The following is a 21,303-nucleotide window of genomic DNA, read 5'->3' as shown; positions in this document are numbered from 1 at the left end:
TCCCGGGTGCGGCAGAGAGGGAGAGGGGCCCCTATCCCACCCAGAGGGCTCCGCCCTCAGACCGCATCTACCTCCCGGGGGCCCCCCCTTCTGATACAACACACCGGAGATGAGGGTTTCAACATATGGGTTTGTGGGGACAAAAAGATGCCACCCTCAACACGATATTCTAGGAGCGGTACACCTAGGAGGACTTACGAGGAGCTCCTCACCAGACCTCACTCACAGACTACATCCACCCCCCACCCCAACACACACACACGCACGCACACACAAACACACACAAACACACACACACACACACACACACACAAGGGCAGGGCAGGGCCGCATAGCCATGGGGATGACCCGTGGGGATGACCACAGGACAGGAACTGACCATCCAGGGTCAGCAACGCTACAGTCAGGAAGTTGAGTGACAGGGATTTGTGGAATTTTTAACAGAAACACCAGAAAGCCAGAGATTCCCGGGAAAGTAACAAATCATAGGGTAAGAGTCAGCCAATTCGATGCCAAAGACAGACCACGACTTTTCTGACCGTGGCTTCCCCGGCCAGGTTAAAGTCTGCTGGGGAGTAGCCCCAGGCTGTCAAAGCCCGTTCCCGTGCCCCGTCATGACCAGCGGCGTCTGAGGCACACAGCACATGATCAATACTTGCTCACAAGTTCAAGGAAGAGTGAAGAATCCAGGTAAGAGCAGCGAAGCTGCATAAAAAAACGAGACCATTTCAAAGTACATTTAGCTAACCGCTAGTGCGTGAGGGCCGGGAAAACAGCCAACAACCGTAAAACAAGAAAAAGCTTTAAAGGCATCTGCACAATCAAAATCCCTCCACTAAAGCTCATGTGCTTGTTTTATGTTTTAAATTGCAGTGTCTCTCGAGCCCTTACTCAGAGCCTCCCCTTCCCCATCCGTCTGCCCACAGTTCTAACACATCTGCTTCCGATGTCCAAGACCACAGAGCAAACACGTGGGCCGGACAGCAGCAGGGTGTTTGAAGGAGGAATGTGGGTCACAGGGCATGCTATAAAAACTGATACCCATGCTATAAAAACTGATACCCAGAGGGGAGGGAGGAGGGAGGAGGGAGGAGGGCGAAGGGAGGAGGAAGGAGGAGAGGGAGGAGGAGGGAGGAGGGAGGAGGGAGGAGGAGGGAGAAGGGAGGAGGGAGAGAGGGGGGAGGAGGGGGAAGGGAGGAGGAAGGAGGGAGGGAGAGGGGAGGAGAGAAGGAGGGAGGGAGGGGGAGGAGGGGGAAGGGAGGAGGAAGGAGGGAGGGGGAGGAGGGAGGAGGGCAGGAGAGGAGGAGGGGGGAGGGGGAGGAGAGAAGAAGGAGGAGGAAGAAGGAGAAAGGAGGAGGGGGGACAGAGGAGAGTGAGGGGAAGAGGGAGGAGGAAAGGATGGAGAGGGACTAGAGAGACATGCGAGGGAGGAAGGAGGAAGTAAGGAGAGAGGAGGGAGAAGGGAGGAGTGAGAGGAGGGAGGGAAGAAGGAGAAGGGTGAAGGGAAGAAGTGAGGACGGAGGAGGGTAGAGGGAGGAGGAGGGGAGATGGGAGAGGGAGGGGAGGAGGGGAGAGGGGAGAGGGAGGGGAGGAGGGGAGAGGGGAGAGGGAGGGGAGGAGGGGGAGGGGGAGGAGGAGAGGAGGGGGAGAGTAGGGGAAGGAGGGGGAGGGGAGGGGAGGAAGGGAGAGGGGAGAGGGAGGGGAGGAGGGGGAGGGGGAGGAGGAGAGGAGGGGGAGAGTAGGGGAAGGAGGGGGAGGGGAGGGGAGGGGAGGGGAGGAGGGGGAAGGGGAGGAGGAGAGAAGGGGGAGGAGGGGAGAGGGGAGAGGGGAGAGGGAAGGGAGGAGGGAGGAGGGGAGGAGGAGGGGGAAGGGGACGAGGGAGGGGGAGGGGGAGGGGAGGGGGAGGAGGGGGAAGGGGAGGGGAGGGGGAGGGGAGGGGGAGGAGGGGAAGGGAGAAGGGGAGGGGAGGAGGGAGGAGGGGAGGGGAGGAGGGAAGAGGAAGGGGAGGAGGGAGGGAAGAGAGGAGAGGAGAGGGAGGGGAGAGAAGGGGTGAAGACTCATTTCCTAGTTCTTCCTGTTCAGCAAGGTGCATTCATACCCACTTCCTGGAGGATGGAGTCCAAACTGCAGAGAAGACTGTGTGGCAACTAAGTCCCGAGCGCTACCACAATCAGCCTTTGCAGAGACCGGGTAAGACTTATTCTTGGCGGACGTCCAGGAGACCGAGTGCCCGGGAGAGGCCCTCTAAGCCTGTAGAAAAGCGCGTACAGGTGGTCATACGTCTTCCGAGGAGTGACAGGCGAGTCCCTAAAAAGTCATGGCTCTGCGATGCCCCCACGTCTCAGCAGAGGTAAATGTCAAGGCAAAGTGAGGAAGGGACCGGAGAGAAGATTCACCAGAATCTGAACACAGGAACACAGGGATCCTATCGATTCCAGAGACCCAAGGCTGCGTGCGGACGGCCATCCGTCCTCAAGGACCAGGTCTGAACCTGGAAAGAACAGGTCAGTTCAATAAAAAAAAAACTGTTTGCGGATCAGGACCAAGAGAGACGGGCTTCTGGAAGGCAGAAGGGGCTTGACTGAAACACCAAGTCCACCAGGCCTGACCCCCGGAGGCCACGCGGACTACCCTTGTCCTGGGTCAGCGGCGGCCCCTGGTCATTCGTGGCTGGCTTCCCGGCCAGACTACAAATTCAGCACAAGCCCAGGCTCGCCCACTGCTGAATGCCAAGCGCCTAGCACAGAGTCTGACCCGCACAGGAGAGGCACTTAACAAAGAGGTGTTGAGGGAAATCGTGAATGAAGAATTAATTACGCCCCCTCTCGGCATGTGTCCGGCGCACTTTAACGCGTGAAAGATAAAGCTGGGCGGAGAGCCTATTTATCAAGCACACGCAGTGAGCATCGGTCCATCTTGGAAACCCATGCAAGAGGGTTGGCTACTTAGTCTCGAAGGCACCTCATCAAGAGGCAGTCTTGCTGGCTCCCCAACTCTCCCGCGGGCCGCTGCACACCCCGCGGGCCAAGTGCGGGGCGAGATCGGTGCCCGCACTTCCCTGTCCGCCCCGGCCGCCCCTCCCCCCCTCTCCGGGCGCTGAACTGCAGGGGGGGGTTCCTGCCCAGCAAGCCAAGACTGAGCCGCCCGGCTGCCCCCCCGCAGCCCCACGCCTCCCCCCACGGGCACCTCTACCTGCAGGTCCACGCCACCCTAGACGCCAAGCGCACGATATCCACGGCAACCCCGCCCTTCTCCATCTCCGGAGTTACAATTCTCCTGCGAGCAAAACCTTGGGAGTCATTTGCTTACGTGTATCATTCTCAAATTCTACATAAAAAAAGCGATGAAGCTTTTGAATCTTATTTTTAATGTCTGACTTCTCGCTTGGCACAAATCTGACCGAGTTCGCCCCCGGCTTCACGATCGTCCAGCTCTTGCCTGGAAACGCCGTCTGCCCGGCTCCTACTTTCCTACTAACTGCCCCGTCAGCTGAGAACGTGGCCCACCAACAGCCCAAGTTTAGTCCCTCTCTGGGCCTGTGTGTGCTCTCCCATCGCCAAAATACAGACACCTGTCGAGGTCTTGTTCTTACAGGAACACCACTTTCAGCTGGGGCGCCACCGAGAGCAGGAGGGCGGCACGAGCAAAGCAGAACCAATGACATCTGGGGCACCCGTCACATGCCGTGGGACGCAGAAGGTTGTCAGGCTCGGGGTCTGAGCCGTCTGTCCAACCAGCCCACTGCCAACCACCGGGGGACTCCCCCTGAGAAGAGCCGCGCCACAGTGGTGAAGGCTCCAGGCCCCGCTGGCGGTCTCACATGGCCCAGTAGCACAGTCCGCCGTGCACGTGACGAGACAGGACGACACAGCACGAGATGCACCTGCAGCCTCCACCAAGGCCGTTCCGCCCACGACGTCTGCTCCAGAATCCTCGTCCCCACACGCAGTCCTTCAGGTGGCCAGGCACGGGCCTCCTCGTGCCACAGCCAGCCCCCCTGCTCGCACTCGCCTGCTTTCACGATAGGTGGCATTTTGTGAAACTCTCGTCACAGCGCAGATGTGTGTGCTGGGGGAGACGGGACGGTCGTGACGGAAAACCATCTCCTTCTGACACCGAACTTTGGAGACCGCTGCTTCGGACCGCTAACCTTGGTCTTTTCTAGTCACCGCAAGCATTTCGGGTAGATTTCCTTTGAAGCGTACGCGGCATATCCCGTGGACCTTTTCTGCCCGTGCGGCGAACACGCAGCCTGGCCGAGACGACCCGTCCCCGCGCCCTGGCTGGCACCGGGCTGCATCCCTCTCCCTCTGTGGGACAGCGCTGGGGCCCGTATGAAAGGGCCCCAAGTCACCGGCCTTTTATACTGGGGTCTGCTTCGATGCCAGCGGAGTCCGGGAGTCTGCCGGCAGCTGCCTGCCTCCCTTCTGGCTACTGCACGCGTCGTGCCGGCACCTGCCTCACGCTCCCTGTTACCTGAGCTGCAGCAGCACGTACACTGGTGACTAACAAGTTCAATAATAAGTGGCCCTATGTGGGCGAAGAAGGAGCTCTCCCCTGAATAAAACACACGAAGCCATAGCCCCGGCCTCCCCGAGATCCCGTTTGAAGCTGCCATATTTTATATCCTAGTTTCAAGTCATATGCGCTCGTTAAGAGTGTTTAAACTTGACGGAAGTGCAAGCCTCTTGTGTTGCCCCCCAGTGGAGAGAACCCCCACGACAGAGGACAAGCGTCCAGGTCTCTGCCAATACACGTGCTGACGCGGGTAATACGACCCCAGTCACATCCGCAGACACGCTGGTGACATCACTCTGTCGCGGGCGGCTTTACTTTAAACGTGTCTTGGGTAAGTTTCCATGTGAAGGAAACGGAATTCTTCCCAAAGGCCACCCAAGTTCCGTTGTATGCATGCCTGCGACTTCTAGTCGCTCTGGGCTTTGAGATCCTCATCTGTCCGGGGGCTAACAGCGGTGCGCCAACGTCCCAGGTTCGGGAAGACAGGCGAGTCGGTATTGAGCACGGCCCGCACAAAGTCGGTGCTCCCTGAGCTCGACACTGTCGGATGCAGTCGGGCGTTGGCTGCACAGGGAGCGCCAGTGTGGAGGGCCCGGTGCTCACAGAGGCTGGGGGGATGCGGCCGTGGCCCGCAAACAGCCTTCAACAGCCAAGACCGGCCCACCCCAGACGCCAACAGCCTCCTGTCGAAAAACCCTAACCCCACCTTCCAACTTGGCCTGTGATAGTGAAATTACCCCCTTACACACACCAAGAGAATGCCACCAGGATTTAGGAAAAAAAAGTCCTCAGGGAGGCCAGAAACTCAAATCCTGACCTATTCTGAAAGGCGCCAGAGCCCCATCACATGTCGCTGTCCCGCCCACTTCGTGCCCAGTGGCTTTGGTCCTGAGTCCCCAACATCACTTTCCGTGGCACCTGTGCTTCCTCTGGTGACCGTCGGTGCAAAAGTCAGCCAGGCATCAGGCGATTTTCCCCCTGGCATCTGAGAACATTCTGGAGTTCCCTGAGTTACTGTCACATGCACACACACCCCACATTCCCTACACACACGCACACCCCCCCACACACGCACACCCCACACACCTCACATACGTGTGCACACACACCAGCTAAGCTGGAGCTAAGGCCTTGACTTGGAGCATTAACACAGAATACACGTGGGAGAAGAGCCTCAGCCTTCCGAGGAAGACACACCCACACTAAGACTTTTGCTCCTCACAGAGGAAACGCCTCCTTGGGAGAGTTGACTGAATAAGCTACAGGACAGAACTAAGGTATGCCTCTGAATATGTGCCATTCATTCCTGAGAGGATTTAAATTTGTAATCTCTGAATTACACGGCATCAGAAAGAAAGGGAACACATCTGCCTTTTACGCGATGCAAGAGTTAATCTCGCCATAGAGATTGGAGACCCAGAGATTCCTGAAGCAAAACCAGGATGGAGAAAACAGGTTCTTTAGAAACTTCCATGGGCTCTGTCACCAACAGTTGGCTAGCTCTCCTGGAAAAGGCCTAGATTAAGGGGAAAGCCACCAACGGTGTGGCGTGCATGGGAAGGAAAGCCCCACACTTCACCGTCGGGGCGGCCCCAGGCCTGGGGAGTCCCCAGGAGGTCAGGGGAGGCAGGAAGGGTGAGTGTGCTCGTGCCCTGAGAGGACAGGACGGGGACCGAGGTGGGATGACAGATCGCCACACCCTCACTTCCCACCCCGGAGCGAGGGGGGACTGCCTGAGAAACAAGCCGTGGGCTCGGTTCAGGACGTGCACCTTCCCGTCCCGGCAGCACAGGGCAGGGGCGCGGCTCACTGTTAAAAACTGTAAGAAAAAACAAACACACACCCCCCTCCCCCCCACACACACAGAAAGGGAGGAAATACACGCTCCCGTCAAACAAGAAATAGCACTGGCGGATCTCCAAGTAAAAAACAGAAAGCCCAGGTTCACCTTCTTGGCCGCGAAGCGGGCGACCACGCGCCCAGAGCTGCCGCCAGCCGCACGGGGCTACTCCGCCCCCTCCACCGCGCCAGGCGCCTGGGCCCCACACCCCGCGCTCCCCACTGGAAGCCCCTCGTCCTACGGCTCCAGTGACGACCGCGTCTCTCCACTCCTCTGCGGGGCCGCGTGCCACCGAGCGGGAAGGCTCGGTGACTGGACCCTTCCCAAGAGTGGGCCTTTCCAGGCGTTTCCTCGAACCTGCGGTAAACAGGTGCTCCGCAGCACCCGCGGTCACGCTGCCGCGGGGCCCGCTCCTACCTCTCCCGTCACCACCCATCCTGGGCGAGCGTCAGAAAAATCCGCTGTTGGTTTATAGGTAGCAACCCCTAAAATCATTGGTGTTTGTGCCCAGTAACAGACACCTTGGGATAACCGGAGTATGCAAAGTGCAGTGAGAAGAGAGATTCTATTTTATCGTGGATCATCACCATGAAACTAACGCTATAAACATAAGAAAATAACCTAGAATTTCTGCCATACTTGCTGCTCCAAACGAAGAGGTTTATTTCTCTGTTCATAAAAATCATCCATTTTTCTGCTTTATCACACTCCGCCAGTGAATTTGAGAGGACATAAAATTACATTAACAAGTGGAGAACAAAGTAGCATATACCTAATATAAGTGTGCGATATCCCCTCATAATCACGGAGAGGAAAATACGAGAAAAGGGCTGTTTCTGTAAATAAACCCAAATAAAAAATCTAAACTTCTTGGAGGCAGTTAACGAGGACCATAATGGCAGGAATGATGGTTCTAATTTGGCAGGTTTCATGCTGATCAAACAAAATACATGCCTCTGTGCTTCAGATAAGGGATTCCAAAATGAATGATTCACACTCTGGATGCCGGCACCCAGGGTGAGGGCAGCGCAAAGGACACCAGAAATTCTTAAAACAGCCTCAACGCAAATTTAATAATTGAAGTCCCCAGCATTTGCACACCTTACCTCCTCTCTGCAGCCACCGGGGGTGGGAAGTCCATGAAAGGCTGGATGCCCACAAGGCCGCAGCCTCACGCGGCTGGGACACAGACGGACTCCAATGCACAAGGGACGGCCGTGTGACCAATGTGGTTCCCGCCGCATTATACAACCCATCAGGGTTCTTACTTTACCGAAAAGAAGGAAACATATCTGCCAAGTCATTGGTTACAAGCAGAATTTCGAAAAACCCTTTTAAAATCCAATAAATTAGTTCCCCAGGTTCTACATCTCTTTCAAACACAGAGAGCTGGCAATCCAGTTAATGTCCTCCTGGTGGAACATACGGAACCGAACACACGGGCTCTGCACGGGCACCGCACGGATTAAGGGAAGGACACTGTAAGTCGAGAGGCACGCTTCGACCAGTTCTGTGGATGTGTGGGCTCCCGACGGCTGAGCCACGCAGATTCTTCCAGGGGCAGGCTGGCGTCCCGGCGTGGCCCAGGCACCCTGGCAGGCCAGCTGGTGCCGGAGGGGGTGGCTTGCTTGCTCTGACACCCCTCATCTGGACAGACTCCGAGTGCCATCAGGTAATAACTACACTTCCGGTCAGAGCCAGAGCAGAAGAGCCACAGGCCGGGCGTGAGGGGGACGGCATTTTCCTCGGACGTTTGTCTCTTTTGTGGAGGCTGACGTCAGCATTCACAGCCCCGGTCAGCACTCTGACACCGAGGACCCAGCAACAGACAGGCGTCCGTTTCCTGAGTGTGGACATAGGAAAACATGGGCGCTAATCACCAGACCGGCACCCCCGAGAAGCCTCCCCCGATGGGAATCCTGAGGTCCACGGGCTCCTCGTAAGGGTGGACACGGCTGATGGGCACGCTGCCTGGACCTGCCTAAGCGTGGCTTCTACGCTTCTACACTTGCCACCATCCTGTCCTTCTGCCCCTGAGAGAGTCGCGAGGCACAGCCAGGACTCGGTCCGTCTTCCACGTGACGGACCATCGCCAGAACCGAAGGCCCACCTGACACCCAGAGGTCACAGCTCTGCCCCTCCAAGGATACCCCGACACCGGCCCACGGTGGCCGGTGCCCCTGGGGCTCGGACAGGGGTGCACGCCGGACAGCACGGGGACACTGCTCCCTCCCTGGGGCAGGTGCAGCAACCCTCCTGTGCCCCTGGGTCTTCTCAGCAAGTTCAAAGCGGACTTGTGAAGAAAAGCACGTTTTGAAATAAAACCATCCACCCAAATCCCAAATAGTGGTTCAGGTTCTTCCTCCGCTTTTTGTCCTACTTTTCTTTCCTCTGCCCCACCCCATTTTTCAAACAGTGAGAAAATGTTTAAACATTCTCACCCACGGAGTTAGTTCAGGCCCGAAACTTTCATATTTAAAGCTCACGTTTAAATCATCACAAATAGAACTAAAAGCTACGTTCTTCTAAACTAGTGCCTTGGACACACTGGCATCCACTGGGTCAGCTGACCCGTTCTGGGAGACACTGGTCGGGTCACACGAGAGTTCAACGAAGCACACTCTGATCCATGGTTTTCAGGGAAACGTGAACTGAAATCGTAGAAACGACATGAATTTCTCGGGTAATGCACGTGAATACACTTTGTGCGCGGCCTTCAGACGTCGGTGTTAGGACCGTCTAGTGTGAGCTGTATCGGCACACTGTGGTCCGATACCGCTTCCACGGCCCCCCTAACACGTGGTCTTGCTGGCATGATGAGGGCAAGGGAGTCTGCGTCAGCCGTTCTCCACGTGCGGGGAACTCAACAAACCTGAGACAGGAAGGCGTCTGTCTGTTGTCCTAGGACACCTGCACAAAGGAAGGGATGTGGCCCCGTTCTGGGCCTCTTTAAAAGCTAATGGACGTTAGAAGCGAGCCAGTGACCAGGGGAGCACTCACGCCTCAGCACACCTAGGTCACATAAACCCAAAAGGCACTAACACAAGCCTCATAAAATCCGATAAACCTTCAGCGACGGTATCGTCACAGTCACCGGGAATTCTCCATCGCTGTTGACTGCAAAGCGGTCATAAGATCTCTCAATTTCAAACACACGTTCCTACTTAGCCTCAGAGACGGCTTCTGTAAGGTGTCACGGATACCTCTGAATTTGCATTTCTTCCACGGTTGTATCACAAACTACGATCAAAGAAACACGAAAAGAGAGATGAGGCCGAATCCTTTCTCTTCTGGCCAAAGTACCTCAGGAAGTGGCTCACACCCACTGCCCTCCTTTAATGAGAGCGCACATGCCCACCTTCCTGGGCACGTCCGCACCTGCTCAGCCCACTTGGCATTCCAGTGCCATGGCGACCCCCACCTCCTCCCCCTGCCTCCCCCACCTCCCCCTGCCTCCCCCACCTCCCCCTGCACTCAGGAGGTCTGCTCCCCCCCCACCTCCCCCTGTGCCCAGGAGGTTGGCTCCCCCCACCTCCCCTTGTGCCCAGGAGGTCTGCTCCCCCCACCCCTGCACCCGGGAGGTCTGCTCCCCCCGCCTCCCCCTGCACTCAGGAGGTCTGCTCCCCCTGTCTCCCCCTGCACCCGGGAGGTCTGCTCCCCCTACCTCCCCCTGCACCCGGGAGGTCTGCTCCCCCTACCTCCCCCTGCACTCAGGAGGTCTGCTCCCCCTGTCTCCCCCTGCACCTGGGAGGTCTGCTCCCCCTACCTCCCCCTGCACCCGGGAGGTCTGCTCCCCCTACCTCCCCCTGCACCCGGGAGGTCTGCTACCCCCGCCTCCCCCTGCGCCCAGGAGGTTGGCTCCCCCCACCTCCCCCTGTGCCCAGGAGGTCTGTTCCTCCCCCCACCTCCGCCTGCACTCAGGAGGTCTGCTCCCCGGAGAGAGCTAGCTCAGGAAGTGGCTGTGGGCCAGCCACCCCATCCCTGTGGCAAATGAGTGACAGCAATGCTCCCTCCCCCAAGCCCATCAGGGTCTGGGGGTGGCAGTGAGCGGCTGCAGTGACTGTCATTCACTTCCCAGCCAACCCTGGAAAGCCTCTGGTTACTCAGTTTAGCAACTTCTCCTTCAAAGGAGATTTTCATTGTCCGTGACCCCAGGCGGCAGTAGACTCCCCCTGATGCACCACTTGGGAGACGGGGGCCCGGAGCCTCTAATTCTTACACTTGGCTTCCCCTCGCCGGCAGCAGGGAGAGTGGTGGGTGTGTGTGTGTTGGGGGGGGGGGGGGTTCTTTGTGATCAGAAGGAGGTGGAGAAGCACAGAATTACCTGTGTGACTCATCGGCCCTGAGCCAACAGTGATGATGCCACAGGGCAGGCACACAGCAGGCACATGCTCATGGCGCCCCAGCAGGCCCGCACCCGGGAACAGCCCTCTCAGCAAATCACTGCCTCCTTTCTCCTGACACTCCACCAGGGCCCCGATGACGCTGGTGTGATAGGACAGGGGGCCACACTGGGTCTGCACTCACTCCAGTACCGACCCCCACAGTCCACACTGCGGACAATGACGGACGCCCTGAGCTGCCGGTCTCGTTGCTGACTCACGGAGAAGCCCTACCTTTGTGGGAAAACCACCCTGTAAGAGGGGGTGCCGTGAAGAGCCCACCCTTACCTACCCCTGGAAAGTGGAAAAAGGGCCAATGACACGCATGCCCCCGGGCTCAGCTCTCCTACCTCATTTAACACAGTAAGGGGGCTCTTATTAATTTCACTGAGCTGTGTAGGTCCCTTCCCATCCCAGAACAACACAAGGCATCTGACACACACACACACACTGAAATGCGCTGGGGCCAGATGCCCTGTAGACAGTGAAAACATCAGTTTGGTAAAAGCATCCAACCGCCCTGCAGGCGGCCGGCGGTGAGCCGAATGAGCTCATCCTGGGGCCATCATCTGAGGGATGTCACTGCGGCCTGGTCCCAGGTGAGGCTGCCCAGTCCCACTCCCTCCAGGGTGACAGGCAGAGTGGAAGAGGGTCATGAGCTATTGTCTGATTCACGAGACACAGGTATACCTGTGTATACACAGGTATACCTCATACCTGTGTGAGACGCCAGCATCTAATGAACACAGAGCTGGACAGCTCACCAGAGACCCCTCACAACCACCCCAGAAGGAGGCACACGCCCAGAGGGACAGCGTGACATACCAACAGATCGGAAGGCCACGTCTTCCACGCTTACCACACGCTCAGCACACACTGATCCACGGTCACCACACACTGACCACAGGAGCAAACTGGGGGTATGGGGGGGGGGGGGCGGGGAGGAGTATGCCAAAAAAAAAAAAAAAAAAAGGTGGCTTTATCTCAAAATGAGTAATTCCCCTGGAAAGCACAATATATTTACACTTGTCCACAAGGAACCAGCAGGAAGATGTGTGAGCATTCTCAGAACTTATTCTGATGAGGATGTATTTCTACTCCCAGCAAAGGAAACAACTTCCAAATCACAGTGTGACGACCACAAGTGGCTCCTGCTGCTCACTCACTCAGCAGGGAGGCAATCCTGGGACACTGGTGTCGTTCTGGGGTCAGACTGCCTGGCTCTGAAGCCCAATCACCCCACCGAGTAAAAACGGCTGGATGCTTTCTCCTTAGCACCCGGACAAGTTACGGCCTCTGCAATGGTCCCCACTTTACAGGGTCACGTGGGAAATACAGGGGGCGGTGCGTGCCAACCTCAGAAGGGCCTGGTCACTGTCACTTCTCCCCTCACACGAGACAGCATGCACGGTGGCCGGGCGCTGTCCTTGGTGCTGAGGACGCACCACTCCCCTCACACAAGATAGCATGCACGTGGCCGGGTGCTGTCCTTGGTGCTGAGGACGCACCACTTCTCCCCTCACACAACACAGCATGCACGGTGGCCGGGCGCTGTCCTTGGTGCTGAGGACGCACCTGCCCCCTGCCAAGGCGCCTGCCCGGGGTCACAGGAGCATGAACACACACAGCAACATCAGGCATGGTGACTGCTATTACACAGGATAAAACTGGGTGCAAGGACAGGAAGACGTGGGTGGGGGCGGAACAGTGATTATTTTAGACAGAATGGTTAAGAAGGCCCTCTCCGAAGAGGTCATACTGAACCAAGAAGCTGATGGCTCATTAATCAAGAACAGAAGCTACGAGGTAGTCCCTCTAAGCTCAACTTGGTCCCCACAGTGTGGATCTGAGAAAATCAGGAAGGGAAGGGATTGCTGCCTTATTTGTACTGTGTGTCCTAACAGACATGGGGGGTGGCGCGTTTCCAGAGATCCTGCCATCGAGCCACTGTAACAGCTGAAGCATTTCCTCCTTTTCAGTAATCTTCACTTGTGACTGAGAAGTGGGTGACTTTCCAGCAAACCTACACAGCCTTAGGGCAGTGCCTTGTCTCCCTCCATGGTTGGGAGCTCGGGAGCACCTATTTCACTCTCGAACCAGACACACTGGTGAATCTCTAGTGGAGGGTCAGCCTGCGGGCACTGCCCACCCCCTGCATGCTGGAGAGCCAAAGTGGGCATGTGGGGCCATCTACGCTGGGGCCCAGCTGCTCCACGGCAAACAGACATCGAGCGGCCCTGAGGACAGGAGCCCGTGCCAGAACATGGGAGGCACGGCAACGACCCGGGCAGACTGGGAATTGCGTGGTTTTCCAGGATGCTCCCTTTCGGCCAGCAGCAGGGCTGACACTCAGGACCTGGCTGGGAGCCCCTCTCCCAGAACTGCTCTCGGCCTCAATTTACAAACCAAAAAGCAAACAGACAAAATTAGCAGTTGCCTCGTGTTTAACCCCACACACAGCACCAAACTTAAATTTCCAAAAGGCAAATTCCCTGTCTGCTAAGACATCACTGAAGATAGTTTTAAAAAAACAAAACAAACAAAAAAAAAAACACGCGCAACAACCCCAAAGGCCAGCGAGGATGCAAAGACTGGGTCCCCACACATCACTGGTGGGAACGTCAGATGCATAGTCACTTGAGAAGGCTGGGGCAGTTTGCACAAATCAAAACACTCAACCACCAGACGCCCCAGGAACTGCACTCCAGGGCATTCAGTTGAGAGGGAGGAAAACCCACAGATGTGAGAACACCTGTACGTGCATGCTCACAGTAGCTGCATCCATGATGTCCAAAACCCAGGGGAGGCCCAGCTGTCTCCTCAATAGGTGAGTGGTGGCCTCTGTTTCTCAATAGGTGAGTGGTCACACAAGCTGTGCCCCATCTTCCCTTAGACCCCTCTTCAGAATAAAGGGAAAGAGCCACCGATGGACACATGTGACAACCAGGATGAGCCTGCAGGAAATCACGGTGAGCGCACAAAGCTACTATCAAAGCTTCCAGAGTGGACGATCCCATTCATAGAATATTCTCAATGTGACGAGTCTATAGGACAGAGCACAGACTCATGCCTGCCGGGGATTAAGGATGCGGCATGGGGAGGAGTGGGCTATGGCCACAAACAGGTAGCAGGAGGGATCCCGGTCCTGTGTCCTGGCCACGGGATGGCTGCACAAATAGACACACGTGGTGAAATGGCAGAGGACCGAAGGTACACCCCCAGCTCCCAACGGTGACAGTGCATGGTAGGAAGGCAACGTCACCACTGGGGGAGATGGGCGACGGCACACAGGATCCATCTCTGTTGTTCTTACAATGCAGGTGGATCACAGCTACCTCAGGGAAAAAGTCAGCAGACACATAGTGATACAGCAGAGAACAAAAGGAATTCAAGAGACACTGTGAACAAGGGCCGCAGATTCAGGAGAGCGGACTTCCAAAGTGGATTTAAGGAAGACAGTTCATCTGCGTGTGTTTAAATGTCAACAATTATTTCCTAACAAGTTCCCCTTTCACAGGGGTGCAATCATAGGGGGTATGACCGCGAGGTGTGGTCACAGGGGGTGTGATAATGAGGTGCGCTCACAGGGGTGTGTTCATACAGGGTATGCTCACAGGGTGTGCTCACAAGGTGTGCTCACAGGGGTGTGATAACGGGGTGTGATAATGGGCTGTGCCACAGGGGCTGTGATGACAGAAATGTGATCATGGGTGTGACCCAGACTTAACATTTCACTGACCTTCACCTCCCGGCAGCACACGCAGACTGGTGTGGCCACTTTTGCCAGAACATTTTGGGGACGCAGACCAGCAGCCCCTCCCTCAACTCCCCTGAGTTCGGCCCATGTGTGCACTAGCCAAAGGCACAGACGCCCTCTGCACACACTAAATTCCCCGCAGTCGCTGCTGGCCTGCACCGTGTCTTACGTGCCCCCCCCGACACTCACACACATGCCTACGTGCACTCTCACACTCGCATGCACACGCGAGCCTGTGTCTGCAGCAACTGTAGCACTGACCGAAAAGTGAACTCCAGGCGTGCCCCCGCTGCCAGGCTCGTTCTGCTCTCCGGTGACCCCTCGTGGGAGCCGCGGGGCTCCTGTACGGCTCTGCTTCCTGCGGCGGGGGGGGGGGGGGGTCTGCCGGCTCCATACGGAGAACTGACTGTGGACGTGGTGGCAGCCTGGCACCCACGAGACCACACCTCCCGCACGGGAGCACAGAGGCCTCCAGACCCGCAGGGGGCGCCGACGGGCAGGTCTGCTCCCTGTTCCCCGCTGATGCCGAGCGAGACTGGATCAGTCCCAGCTCCACGTGTCAGCTCCCAAGTAAATCCCTCTTCAATCCCAGCAGTAATCATTAATTCCTCTTTCCCCGGGGGGCTCAAGGGACACGGTTCACAACGATCTCAGCACATGCTGCGGCCTGCCCTGGGTCACCTACATGTGCACACCATGAGTGTCCCCTGAGAGATCATGCGTGTCTGCTTGGGGCCGGGTCCCCCCCACCACCTGGCATCCCTGGGGCCCAGCAAGTGCATGCAGCAGGTGCTTAGTAAAGATGTGTTGGATTAAACGTACTTAATCGGTAGATTAAACTAAAACAGCATTGGGTGTACAGAGGATACGGCTCTTTCTCACACGTGCACACGTGTGTGCACACACACGGAAGCGTTGCTGTATTAAGGAAAACGGTAATCACCACTGTAACGGTAAACACCGGTAACAACGTTACGCTCTCTCAGTCCCTTCTAGAAAGCATGGCCTTCTGCATTTGCGGAGGCTTCAGGATTTCGCAGCACTCGGCGGAGGCTCCCCTGGGGAGCTGGCGGGTGCGGCTGCGCCTCCATCACAACACGCGGGCAGCGACAGGCCAGGCAACCCGGAAGAACCGGGTGCGTGTCCACCCCCGGGCCCCACACACGACACGCAGGGGAACGAAGGCAAGGGTAAAGGCGTGGCGGCTCGGGGGTGCAGCGAGGTGGGCACACGGCATATCCTCATTCAGGCCACAAAAGAAGGAACTGTGAGCCTTCAACCTAAAGACACAATTGATTGACGCTTAGGACCGCTGAATACGACCGTATTTAGAAGCGAAAGAGCGACAGAACGCCGAAGACCTCTGCGGCGCCCGCCTCCGCCACCCTCCCGGCAGGGGCCTGGCCACACTGGTCTCGACGAAAAGGAGGCCTGCACACAGGCTCCTTCACGATGTTTGTGGCAGGGTTTCCGTGAACGTGTCCGCTCTGGAGAACAAGGACCAGGAAACGAGAGAGACAGACAGAAAGCCATTCACACCGTCTTTTCACAAGAGAGCAGAGTCCCGAGCGTGCGCCGCGGGCCCTACCACGGGAGTCTGCGGCCGCACGCGTCTACTGCAGGCTTGTCCCCGGTGTACAAGACAGGTGGAACCCTACCAGGCCACGCTGCCGTGGGCCGTGTCGTCAAGGTGACAGAGCAGCTCCAGGGTGTGTGCGGGGCTCGACGAGTCATCAGGGGACTCGTGGCTGCCGGGCTCCAATTCCTTCGGCATCCTCCACACGGCCGCACACGTCAGGACCTTGCTGTCTGAGGCTGGGGAATAAACAGAGGGTCATGTCAACAGAGCTTGGTTCGCGGCCGCGGCCCAGACGGCACACCGCCATCCACACAGACGCCGAGGCAGAGCGCGCCTGCCCTTTCGAACATCTGAAGTGCAGGGAGCAAGCAGGGCGGGGGGCACACACCCAGAGTCAGCAAGCGGGACAGGCAGGCTCCCCGCCAGCAGCCGCCTAACCCCTGCCTCCCTGTTTTAAAACCACCACTCTGCTTCAGAAGAAAATTTGATTTTCCTCCAAATCGATTTCCTTCTGTGCTTCCTCAACGGTTCTTCACGACAGGGAGCAAAACGCGGGGGTGGGCGTGCGACAGACACCCCGTGAGGGCCGCTCGGGCGTAAGGCTGGCGGCGAACGGGCGCTCCTCACGGCTGTACGAGGGAATCCCGCACCGGCACCGGGCACCTTGAGAAGTCTCCGTCTGGAAACCGTGTCGCCAGTGCCGCCGGACCCCCGTGCGCGGAGGGGAGGGGACGGGCAGGTGGGAACCACACGCTGAAGCGCACCAGGCGTCGTGTCTGCTGTGCCCTGGCTCTCCGGGCAGCGTGCGGCCCAGTGCCCGCTGGCGCCGTGTGGACACAGCATCTCCCGCAGACGACGGCGGCTGCTCAGTCCCCACCACTCAGAGCCCCCGGGGATCTGTCGTGGAGCGCTCTGAAATGCCTCCTGGTGGATAAGGACACCAAGACAAGAAAGACCAGGGCCACCTGTTTCCAGGAACACGCCAGGCACCGGGTTCTGCCCCTCTGCACGACTGTTCAGTACGACAGGGAGACACAGAAGACCAAAACGAATCAGGTTTAACATTATGGGACAAAAATTAAATCATAAATCCCTAAATATAAATCCTTTCAAATATGTTTTCCGTTCAGTACCACACTGCATCTGTGCTAAACACGTTCCCTTTTAAAGGCCTTTTAGTACATGATAGTAAATCAAGGAACAGGTTTCAACATTAAATCACCAGGCTGACATCGAGTGAGGACCATAAAAGAAATGCAGAACAAGAGAGAATACCGCGTGCACAAGGTTTCCCGCATGAAATACGAAGAAGAAAGGGCCTCATGCCACACTGGAAAACATCCCACTGAGCAGCTGCAACGGCCCTTCAATCCAAACACCAACTGATCAGCCAAACAACGCACCAGTGAACATAACAGGTGATGCCGGGCTTCAGGGGCAGTATTGCCATTGTCGGCCACGATCAAAGGACAGGCGGGAGGATAGGGGTTTCCACCAGGGCCTTCTGACCCCAAGGTCGGGGCTCACGTCCCATACAGCTTGCCGGGCCACACACCTAACGGTCACCTTCCCGTTTCACCTCTGACAATGCAGCACACCATGGACTTTCTACACGAGAAACTCATTTTCTTGTGGAAGTTTCCAGCACACGGTCTTTCTGCAGAGCCTGAGAAGCGGCGATGGCATTCCTAAAATACGAGAATATCTAACTGGTGACTCTGAGGCAGAGAGAAGAAAGGAATGCTTGAGACATTCACCCCGGACACGCACAGATTATATCAGTCTTCCTAAATGACAGAAAAAAGAACTCTCTAATGCGAAGAGTGATGGAGCCACCCACGTGAGAACTAACTGTAGCTTCTCTACAAGATGAGTGAAATGCACACAGCTCGTCTCTGGCAGAGTCCCCACAGAACAAATTCCTTCTCTGAGGAACTCTGCTCAGGTGTCTTTCCCTGTAACTCCCTGCTCACCCAGCAAACACAGCAGTGCGGGAGAGATACCAAATGCTTTCCCCTTGAGAAGAGGAATTAGACGAGAAGGTTTTGTATTACCACTTTTACTTAACAATCTACTAGAGGTCCTGCCTACTTCATACGTCAAGGAAAAAATAAAGGTGTAAGACTGGGAAAAGAAGAAATGAAAACACCACTACTTGCTAATGATAATGGGTGTAGAGAACCTGACAGTCTACACACACTATACTCTTAGAAACAAAGCAGGGAATTTAGCAAAACTGTTGAACACCAAGGTGATATATAAAATTTAACTGGATACCTACAGATAACAACAACACTTTAGAAAATTTTTTTAAAAATATTAACAATCACATTAAAAAATCAAATATCCAATAAAATCTCAAACTACAGAGGTGTAAGGCCTCCTGTATGCAGCAAAATTAAAACCACTGCTGGGAGAAAGCACAGGCCTATCCAAGGAGGGTATACCATGTTCATAGATTGGAAGCTTCACTATTGTAAGGCACCCGTGAACCTTAATTAAAGTTCCAAAAGGCTTTCTGGATAGAAGCTGACAACCTGTTTCTGTACTTCTAAAATTAAATGGAAATGTGAGCTGTCCACACAGCCAAAACAGCCAGGCACAGGAACAAATCTGGCTGACTTACAAATCCAGGATTAACTTGGTATCGGTACACAGATACATAGACCAAAGAAAGAAAATGCAATCTAGGAACAGACCTTATCAAGAATGGTCACCTGACTTATAACAAAAATACCACTGCACTGGAACGGTCAAAGCATGGTATTTTCAATAAAAGATGATGGATCAATCGTATATTCACATGGAAAATGAAGTATTATCCTATCTCACAACATACACAAAAACTAATTCCACACAGACTGAAGATAAAAATGTGAAAGACAAAATAATACAAATCCTTTCTACAACGCATAGTAGAATATCCTCACAATCTTGGGATAAGCAAAGATTTCTTAAGTAGGGCAGAATAAAACACAAATCATAACAGAAAACACTGATAATATAGACCACATTAAAATTAAAAGCTTCTATCTAACAACAGACATTGAACTTCACAAAACTTAAAACTTCTGCTCTTGGAAGGATATCATGAAAAAAACGAAGACTGGAAGAAAATACTCATAATATATTTATCTGACAGAGGGCCTGTATCCATAATAAAGAACTCTTACAATTTAATAAAAGAAACAACCCAAATTTTAAAAATGGCAGAACACTGAATCAACACTTCAAGAAAAAACCTGAATGGGGGCAGTGCCTGGGCAGTTCAGTCAGTTAAGTGTATGACTCTTGATTTCAGCTCAGGTCATGAGCCCACGCGTAGTGAGACTGAGCCCTGCATCAGACTCTATGCTGACAGCCTAGTGTCTGCTTAGGATTCTCTCTCTCTCTCCCTCTCTCTCTCTCTTCCCACCCCCGTCTCTTTTTCAATAAGTAAGTAAGTTAAAAAAAAATAAAAAAGAAAAAGAAAAAAAAGAGGAAACATGAATGATTAACAATCACCAGAAAGGATGCTCAACATCAACGGTAACTAGAAAAATGCAAAATAAAACCAAACGAGATGTGCTACACACCTGCGAAATGGCTAAAATTTCATTTTAAAAAGATGAACAAAACCAAGCACTGGAAAAGATGTGGAACAAATGGGTCTTCTGCAGACATTTGGGGCTGGAGATAGTGTAACACGGTGCAGACGTTCGGGGCTGGACAAACCTTAACACGGTGCAGACCTTTGGGGCTGGAGATACCTTAACACGGTGCAGACATTCTGGGAAACCCTTTGGCAGCTGAGCATTCACTTACCAAATAACCCAACAATTCCACTCTTAGGAGAGGCTGTCACAGAGTGTGACTGGTTGATAACAAGCTTTGTGACCACTCCCGATTCCGGCAGCTAAACCTGGCCCCACAGCAACCGCAGCCTGGGGATGGTGTGTGACTGCCAGAAGTCGGGGGTAGCAATTATCATAATGACCAACAAGGCAGCGTGCCAGCTGGGGAAGGCCAACTGGCCGAGAGCTGTGGCGACAGATAACAAGAGACGGTATTCCTAGGAGCAAAACAGATGGTCGCTCAACAGAGCCCTGCCTGCCTAGTACATACGTTCATACACACATACGAATTCAAAGGAATTCAAAGGAAAACAAGAACGGATGAGCAGGAGGCTGAGGGAAGTCACCCCACTAAAAGTCACAATCCCTTACCCGGCACCGATCTGAGCCAGTTTCAGACCTAAAACCCACTGACAGAAAATATGGCCAGATCTCCGGGAATTCGGAAGCCACAGTGATGGGGCAAGTGCCGACAGTGACCGTTACCCCAGCGTGCTCCCAAGAAGACCTACCGCGACTTACGTGGTGGTCGTACACTGAGCAAAGGGCAATGCTCAGTGGTTCAAGACCTGCTGAACACAAGGTCTGAGACCCCAAGTGTCATGTCCCCTGTTAGAGTGGGGACATTGGAGGGCCACGTAACAAAAAAGGCCCGGACAACGCCTGGTCACAGCAGATCTCCTGGCTCTACAGACCCACCCGGTGCTCGTTCCCATGGTCCATGAACGCACAGCAGGACTGACGCTGATGCTCCCACCCCATCACAGGTGGCGGACACACGTGCCTACGTTAGCGATCAAGGGCATGGAAGGGCCTTGCCGCATCCACCTTCTGGCCTCCGCACAAAGTCAGCGGGTCCTGGAGACAGACCGCGGGCTCCTCTAAGCTCAACCGAGCTGGCGTCCCGCTCACAGCTGCGGTGCCAGACACGGGTCCCCGTCAAGAGGACCGCCACCAGCCTCAGGTACGTGACACATGGACGCTGACCTCCACGCGCCTTCTTTCCTATCCCAGTGAAGGCGGAGGACCCGACACCGTCCGCATTTCCACGAGGAGGAAACCACACGTGGTTCTGCCGCAGGGCTGCGTCAGTGCTCCTGCTTGCTGCCAGATACGCTCCGAAGACGTGTGGACGCCCTGCGGAACGTGCACTGACGGCCCCACGCAGCGTGCAGCAGACCCCGGCCAGCAGGGGGAGATACCCCATGGAGACTCGGGCCCCGGCGCCGGGCGGGGTCTGAGGCCCAGTACCCCAGAGAAGCTGCAGGCTACGTGCCCAGAGGAGGAGGCACAGCGCCCGAGGACCTCTTCATCCCGCAGCGGACACGCTGCACCCACAACACCGGGCCAGCCCAGATGCCTGGCGACTGGAGGAGGCTGCCGCCTGCACAGGA

General features: G+C 55.5%; 1 protein-coding gene across 10 annotated transcripts in view; it reads right to left on the bottom strand.

Annotated features, from left to right (window-relative positions):
* EIPR1 (EARP complex and GARP complex interacting protein 1) overlaps positions 1-21,303 on the bottom strand; it is a 119,830-nt gene that overhangs the window by 18,837 nt on the left and 79,690 nt on the right. For 9 of the 10 annotated variants that reach the window (XM_042982592.1, XM_042982590.1, XM_042982596.1 and 6 more), the window contains one exon: positions 16,156-16,312. In XM_042982592.1, coding sequence (XP_042838526.1) covers positions 16,156-16,312 — 157 coding nt within the window. Of the gene's footprint in view, positions 1-7,464; positions 7,560-16,155; positions 16,313-21,303 lie in introns of those variants that run through there. The other variant, XM_042982599.1, reaches the window with a different exon arrangement.

This window comes from Panthera tigris, chromosome A3, assembly GCF_018350195.1.
Source record: "Panthera tigris isolate Pti1 chromosome A3, P.tigris_Pti1_mat1.1, whole genome shotgun sequence".
Lineage (NCBI taxonomy): Eukaryota > Metazoa > Chordata > Mammalia > Carnivora > Felidae > Panthera > Panthera tigris.
Note: the sequence above shows the minus strand (reverse complement) of the source record. Positions and strands in the feature narration are given on the sequence as shown.